The sequence below is a fragment of the Dermatophagoides pteronyssinus genome, unplaced genomic scaffold (assembly GCF_027571235.1).
Source record: "Dermatophagoides pteronyssinus isolate colony J.1.1.1.1 unplaced genomic scaffold, Derpt_VIB-CSIC_2022.12 sq0006, whole genome shotgun sequence".
In the NCBI taxonomy this organism is placed as follows: Eukaryota; Metazoa; Arthropoda; class Arachnida; order Sarcoptiformes; family Pyroglyphidae; genus Dermatophagoides; species Dermatophagoides pteronyssinus.
This window is the reverse complement of record NW_027461530.1, coordinates 2,369,549-2,377,072: the sequence shown is the minus strand read 5'-3', so window position 1 is coordinate 2,377,072 and position 7,524 is coordinate 2,369,549. Positions and strand designations below refer to the sequence as shown.

Here is a 7,524-nt window from a genome sequence, read left to right as displayed (position 1 = left end):
AAACATTTAAAAATCGATCAATTTTTGATTTTTTTTTCTTTTGGTGAAAAAAAGATCAAAAATATTTTCGCCGATAATGTTCGTTTTTGGCAAAACAATCCAACAAAAGTGACCAAGCAACAAGTGTAAATCACTGGTCATTATTAAAGGCAAAAGGTAAATTCCACAAAAAGTAGTATTTTTTTTTTTTGGTGACCAAACCTTTGTTTGTTTGAAAAAAAATCTTTGAATTTTTCATTTTTTTCTTGAAAATTCTTTCCACCTGATCTTCAAAGTGGAAAATCAAAGTAAAGAAAAGAAATCAAAGAATCATTATCATCATCATTAGGTCAGTAGTTGAATGATGATCATCATCAAACAGCAACTTGTTGAATGTGGTAAGATGTGTGGTTTGATTTTTTTCTGGTATTTTTTGTTTGAACAACAACAAAGAAAAGTAAAAGTTTTCGTTTTTTTTCGATGAAAAAAAACCACAAAGATAATCCCGAAGAGAATTTCGAAACAGATGATGACAGGCTTGAACATTGGGCACACCTTGCCTAAAATACTTATAATGATCATCTGGCTGGCTCTTCATTCATCCATCAATGTTTCTTCATATTAAATCCAAATGAAAATGAAATGAATTTTTTTCCAATTCTTCTTCTTGTTGAAAGCAAGCCAGAATTGAATTTTCCTCTCCATTTTCCCCTTCAAAATGATCAATAATAAATGATGATTCAGGTGATGAATAATGATGATGTTTTTGAAATTAATATGGTGGATTTTCTTTAGTAAAATAGGTCATTAGCCAATGATGATAATGTTCCTGCAATGAAATAATAATAATTCTTTTGGCATGCATGCAAAAAAGGAAGATTAAGATGCAAAAAGATCAGAAAAGCTAGTACAGATGATGATGATGAAAAAACGATAAAGTACGATATTCATTTCATTTCGTTTAATCCATAGTGCGATTCTGAAAAGGAAAAAAATTTTAAAAACTTTTGAAAATTTCAAAAAAAAAGAAGAAGAAAAAAAATCTAATCTCATGTCATGTCATGTACTTGTGATTTGTCATCTCACTCATTCGCAACATTGTTTTGCATGTTGTTTGTTGTTGTTGAATGGTAATAATAATCCTAATTTATGTTTTTGGACTTAAAAATTTTGTAGTCCACATTTCTTTCTCTCGCTTTCCATATTAATTTGCGAAATTTTCTTCTTTTCATTTGAAAAATTTGTCTTTTGAAAAATCCAGCACATCCAATATTGCACAAGCACACAGGATTTGTTCAGTGTCAAGATTTTTTTCTGCTGTTTCGGCAAATCCTGAAAAATTGACAAAAATCAAACAACATCCAAATTAAAACAAATAAGGCAAATGATCATTTGACCATCATCAATGGTCATTGACCGAACCTTGTAAATAATAATTTTTGTTTCACCTTATGCATTGGTATATACGGTAGCTTTTTTTTGGCTTTCACCAACCAAAAAAAAACTAACGAATATTTACTGCTCCTGGGATCTTATTTTTGGCCATCAACTAACATCATGTAAGAATTGACGAAATCGAAAAAAAATGCAATCAGCTAATTTTACCTGTATGATGATGATGAGCATTCTTTGCCATCATTTTTTTTCTTTTTTTGAAGAAAAAAAACAAATTAAACAATGGCTTTTAAGTGAAAATAACCTACCTTTCTATCTACCTACCTACCTACACACACAGGTTATAATCATCAAAGTCAATAATAATCATTGCAAAAAAAAAAATGTTTTTCTGGTTCTGGTGCTGGTTGATTTTTTTTTTCTTCTTCTTCGAAAAAAAACGATGATGATTATTATTTTTGTTTTTCTGTGTCCAGGGCAATAATGATCAAGGTTCGTTCATCATCAACATCGACCTTTGACCTAGTTACTTTTCTTTTTCAATGCAAAAACCACCAGAAGCTTCAATCGTCGTAATAACCAACAGCCAAAGAAAAAATCAATAGACAAGTAAAAGTAATCAAGAAAAGAATCGAAGTAATTTTCAAAAAATTATTTAGCCGACTGGGAAACCTGATGATGTAATAAAAAATGAAAAAATAATAATAATAAAGTGGCAATATCGATTCGGGTTAATATATTTACAAATCTTGAGTTTTGAGTTTTATTTAACACATCTTTAGGTTTTTCTGTATATAGAACCCGGCCATCACCAAGCAAACAAACACAAGAATCATCAACGGTCATCGAACGTTGTTCAAACCAGAAAAAAACTTGACAACAACAACATGATGTGTAAACATTTTATCGCGATAATAAAAAACAAAAAAAATGATTCATGATTCAATCAACCCATCATGATTATCATTTTGAGTTATGTAAACACCAAAACAATCAAATTTTTCGAATGATTTCCTTTACTATCTATTCGAATCTATTTCAACATAACAATGATGACAAGTGTTGAAATATTTTGTGTGAATGATAATTCTTTGAAAAAAAAACGACGAAAATTTTTCTTTTTTTTTCTTGATAAATTGAATGAATGAAAATGAATTTGACAAATTCACAATCGAGTGAACGCAGGTAAAAAATAAAGAAAAAAATTTATCACCTGATAATTAAATGTTTTGATGTCAATAAAGCACACACACACACACCTTTTTCCTGAAGAATTATCGAACGTAAAATGAAATGCATGACTTCACACATATTCCATCTGTTTGGATTTCATTCATTTATTGTCGTTGATATCGTTGAAACAGGAAACAGGACTATTTTTTTCGAAATCTTTTGATCGAAACAGCAGAAAATAAACGATTCTCAATGAGATAACCTGAATAATGATGATGTGACGATAGATCGATCAGTTCAATCAATCAATCGATCAGATCGATTGATATTAATCTTCTTAACACAGAAATTGATGATGATAATGATGATTAAGATAAATTCATGGATAATAGGACACAGAGCAGATCTTTAGAGAAAGTGAATTTTCTCATTTCTTTTCTTTTTCTTACCTTCTGCTTCTTCTTTTTTCTAATTATAAAACGAAAAACCCAGAAAAACGAAACGAAACGACACGAAAAAAAATCCATTTTGATTCTGTATTTGAATTTCGTCGTTCGTTCATTCATTCATTTATTGACATAATGATAAATGATGATCATTAAGAAATAAAAAAATCTTTATAATCAATATATTTTATGCCAGGTAAATATCATTCGAAAAAATTGATCGACTTAAATAGCTTCTTTTTCGTTGGTTTGTTTTGTTTGAGCTAAAAATTGCGTGCGATTTATCACGATTGATTAGTTTGCCAATATTCATAATGATGGTTATTATTATCAACTTTGATTATTGACCATTTATAAATGATTTTTTTTTCTGATGATATTTATGTTTGCTTTATGGGAATTCATATTTTTGTCAAAAAATCAAAATTTTCATCGCGAGAATTCGATTTTTTTTTTGATTTATTCGAATTCGAAGAAAAACCAACAACGCACTAGCGACATCGGGTGGTGAGAATATGAAAAAAGTTTTTAACATTCGATTTTTTTTTTTGTAGAATTCGAACTTTGTTGAAGAAAAACAATTATAATTCTTGATTTATAATTTGTAAGTAATTTTTTTTTTGTTGGTGATTTTTATTTTTATTTTTTTCTTTTTACTTCAACATAATCATCTTAAATGGATAAATATGTTGGCGTAAAAAAATATATCAAAACAAATAATTCAAATTATCTAATATCGGATTATCTTGGTAAAGGTTCATATGCAATTGTTGTACGGGCTATAAATGTTAATAATAATCAAACAGTTGCCATTAAAATGTTATTATTTGATAATAAAAATGATGAAGAACGCAATAAACGAATAGAATTACTTGCCCGTAAAGAAGCTGAAATTCTTTTTCAATTACGATCACATCGAAATATTGTTGAAATTTTTGATTATTTTCAAACAACAACCAATGATGATGATAATCATCATCATAGTTGTTTTCTAATTCTAGAGCTATGTGCTAATAAGGTAATCGATTTTTTAAAACTTTTTACAATTTTATAATTTTTTTCTTTTCTTTTTCTCTCTTTTAATAGTCTTTGAACAATTTATTACGAAATGAACAGATAAATTTAACAAAAGAAATGATCAAAACATTTTTATTCGATATTATTACTGGTTGTCATTATTTACATTCAAAATTAATTGTTCATCGTGATCTAAAACCCGATAATATACTTATGAATGAAAATTATGTAGCGAAAATAGGTGATTTTGGCCTTGCAACACAATTAGAATCGTCGGATAAATATTTGTATACATTTTGTGGTACACCAAAATATCAGGCACCCGAAATGATATTGAAAAATGGTTATAATTTTCCTGTTGATATTTGGGCAATCGGTTGTATTGCATATCGATTATATTATGGTAATGCACCATTCAATGGAACAAATTCCGATGAAATTTATCGTTCCGTATTGAATAAAAATATTAAATGTTGTCGTATTAGTTGTTATGATTTTATGGTTAATAATGAAGATATTAAAGTGATTCGATCAATGTTGATTAAAGAACCGGAAAAAAGAATCAAAATCGATGATCTATTGGCGAAGAAACGTTTTTTTGCTGATAAATTATCATCTTTGACCATATCAGCAACGACAATATCATCATCATCATCACCCACCGCTCAAAACAATAATCAACAAAAAAATAATCCACGTAAACGAGTACATTTAGATTCAATGATTGATTATCTAAAAGCGATTGCCAATTATGAATCGAATAAATTAATTCGTATAAATTATATACCATATCATGATAATCAATTAACACCGATCATAATGATTAGACAATGGATCGAAATTGCTATGATTGGTTTTGGTTATGATTTGGGTCATAAAACCTATGCGTTCAATTTTCGTGATCAAACCAAAATGATGATGCTGCATAATGAATTCATATTCTATATGGATAACAAAAATGCTACTACACAATCTTCTATTTGTGAATTTCAATTAAAATGTTGTCCAGATTTATTGAAGAAAAAATTGAAAATTTTACAACAATCTTTTAATATTTTACATCGAACTAACATTGTTGATGATCAAACAAAGATTGTCCATGATGATGATGGTGATGATGATGATAATAGTATTATTCAACTTTCTCGACAACAACAACAACTTCCTTGGTTGCAAAAATGGATTAAAACCATTGATGTTTTCGTATTTCAATTGGCCAACAAATTAATACAAATAAATTTCAGCCAACAAAAGAAAATACTTTTATTTGATTCGGATAAAAAATCAATGACAATAATTAATCAAAATACACAAAAAAAATTATCATTAGCATTATCATTTATATTGAATGGTAATGTAACTGATCGTATGCGACAATATGTATCGGTTGCATTACAATATATCGAATTAATCAATAAATAATTACAAATAACATTAATTTATAATTTCAAAAAAAAATAATCGAATTCTTATTAGCGATTCGAATATATTTTCAAAACTATCGATAGTATCGATAGTTTGATTTCGAAGTCATTTTTGTTTTGTTTATATTTATGTTTTTTTTTGGTTTTTGGATGTCAACATTGAAAATTTTTGTTTGTTTTGTGTATTTATTGGCAATATTTCCTTTTTCTAAAAAAAATTTGTCAAAACAAAATGGCTAATGTTAATGAAGCAAATGAATGTTATTCAAAAGCTGAAAAAGCGTAAGTTTAAGATAATTTTATAATTCCACAGAAAAAATTTATTCTAAATTTTGTCTATACTTTAATTAATTAATTTAGTCTCAAAACTGGTCTAATGAAATGGAGACCAGATTATGAAATAGCTGCGAATGAATACAGCAAAGCTGGTTAGGATTTTTTTTTGTAATTTATCAATTTTGGTAATTTCAAATAACAATTATTCTTTTTTCTTTATAGCAAAAATATTTCGTCAGGCAAGAATGCCCGAAAAAGCAATCGAAGCTAATTTAAAAGCAGCCAATTGTTATGAGCAATCACGATCATATTTTTCGGCTGCTAAATGTTATGAACAAGCCGGTTCAACTTCCAAAGATATGAAAGATTGGGATAAAATGATTGGTTATTATGAAAAATGTTGCCTGTATTATCGTGAACATGGTGTACCTGATACAGCTGCATTAACTTTTAATAAAGTTGCTGGGTAATAATAAATAAATCTTCTACATAAATTCAATTCATTAATTATGTTTTTTTTCGAAATATTAACCATCAGTGTTCTTGAAACAATAAAACCCGAAAAATCAGCCGATTGGTATTCACGTTGTTATGATATAACATTGAATGAAGATCGTTATCTTCAAGCGGCTGAATATGCTAATAAAGCTGTACGAATGTATTTAAAATTAAAAAATTATGATGATGCTATACGAATGTCGGAAAAAGCATTCGAAGCATATGTAACTGGTGGTGAAGAACGTTCAGCTGGACGACAATCAGTTGTTACTGTTATTATACAATTGGCACGTGATGATAGTGTTGCTGCACAAAAAGCATATTTAGCTAATAGAAAATATATTCATCAAGATGAATGTTATACATTGGATCAATTATTTCAAGGATTAGATCAATTTGATAATACAATTATTTATCAGTCATTAAAATCACCATTCCTAAGCAGTATGGATAATGAAATTGTTAAAATTGTAAGAGATTTATTGATAAAATATCAACCAAAAAAGGTGGATAATAATAATTTTTCCAATGTAAATGATGGTGATGATAATTATGAAGATGATGAAGCTGGTGCCGTATTATAAAATCAAAGAACAACCGATATTTTCCCAATACACATCATTGATCACCAATCAATCAATCGATCGATCCATTCCGATTTCCATCATTGATTCCAATTGCTTCATTAATTTTATCATTGTAGATAGACAAAAACAGAAACAGAAAATTACAAATTAAGAAATTCTTTTTCTTCTCCATTGAAATTGATTTCAAACACACCAAAAATCACATTTCTTTGAAATTTTGTTTTTTTCATTATTTTCCTTATTATTATCAATCTAGTCGTGTGTTTTGTGTGTGTGTAATGAATAATAATGATGAATCCGAAAATGTTTTAATAGATTCTATGTGCGTGTATTTTCTCTTTTTCTCTCTTTTAATTCTTTCTTTGATTCTCAACTCAATTACAATTGACAAAATGACAAAAAACCAAAACAAAAGAAAATCAGCAAAAGAATAAATTGATTTGTTTTTGACTTTGTTTTTCGTATTTTTCGTGTTTTGTTTCTAATTTCTGAATAATAATCTGAAATTTATTTTGGAGGGGGGAGATTCATTCGTTGTAAAAAGAAAAACAATGGCCATTAACAATGTCCCGAAAAAGAAGAAGAAGACCAAAATTAATCCAAAGCTCTGTGTTTATTTACTGGCTTTTGTCTTTTGTCTGTGTTTTTCTGCTGGCCAGTTCTATACAGTTTTGTTTCGTTTTTTCTACCGAAAAAAGCGAAAAACTTTTACTTTTTTCCGCAATGAAA

General features: G+C 28.1%; 2 protein-coding genes and 1 long non-coding RNA gene across 6 annotated transcripts; 2 read left to right on the top strand and 1 right to left on the bottom strand.

The window, feature by feature from the left end:
- Positions 1-5,452, top strand: LOC113793946 (serine/threonine-protein kinase PLK1-like). Of its 4 annotated transcripts, none has more exons than XM_075820234.1 (5): positions 1-156; positions 1,241-1,538; positions 3,548-3,597; positions 3,749-4,011; positions 4,080-5,452. In XM_075820234.1, exons 4-5 carry the CDS (start codon positions 3,811-3,813, stop codon positions 5,430-5,432), a joined length of 1,554 nt encoding a protein of 517 aa, XP_075676349.1. In that variant the 5' UTR covers positions 1-156; positions 1,241-1,538; positions 3,548-3,597; positions 3,749-3,810; the 3' UTR covers positions 5,433-5,452. The 4 variants fall into 4 exon arrangements, with proteins under 4 accessions (XP_075676349.1, XP_075676348.1, XP_027199827.2 ...); XM_075820233.1 differs by lacking the exon at positions 1-156 and adding an exon at positions 1,016-1,109; XM_027344026.2 differs by lacking the exon at positions 1-156 and having other exon boundaries at positions 1,183-1,538.
- On the bottom strand, positions 842-2,252 carry LOC142645058 (uncharacterized). Its single transcript, XR_012846229.1, has 5 exons — positions 2,119-2,252; positions 1,683-2,046; positions 1,402-1,625; positions 1,047-1,311; positions 842-958 (listed from the first exon to the last, which is right to left on the bottom strand). It is a non-coding gene; the product is annotated as an uncharacterized LOC142645058 (long non-coding RNA).
- A 111-nt stretch (positions 5,453-5,563) lies between the features above and the next one.
- Positions 5,564-7,245, top strand: LOC113793950 (gamma-soluble NSF attachment protein-like). Its single transcript, XM_027344029.2, has 4 exons — positions 5,564-5,716; positions 5,795-5,862; positions 5,933-6,176; positions 6,249-7,245. The coding sequence occupies exons 1-4, from the start codon at positions 5,667-5,669 to the stop codon at positions 6,790-6,792; spliced, it is 906 nt and encodes a 301-aa protein (XP_027199830.2). The 5' UTR covers positions 5,564-5,666; the 3' UTR covers positions 6,793-7,245.
- Positions 7,246-7,524: the final 279 nt, after the last annotated feature.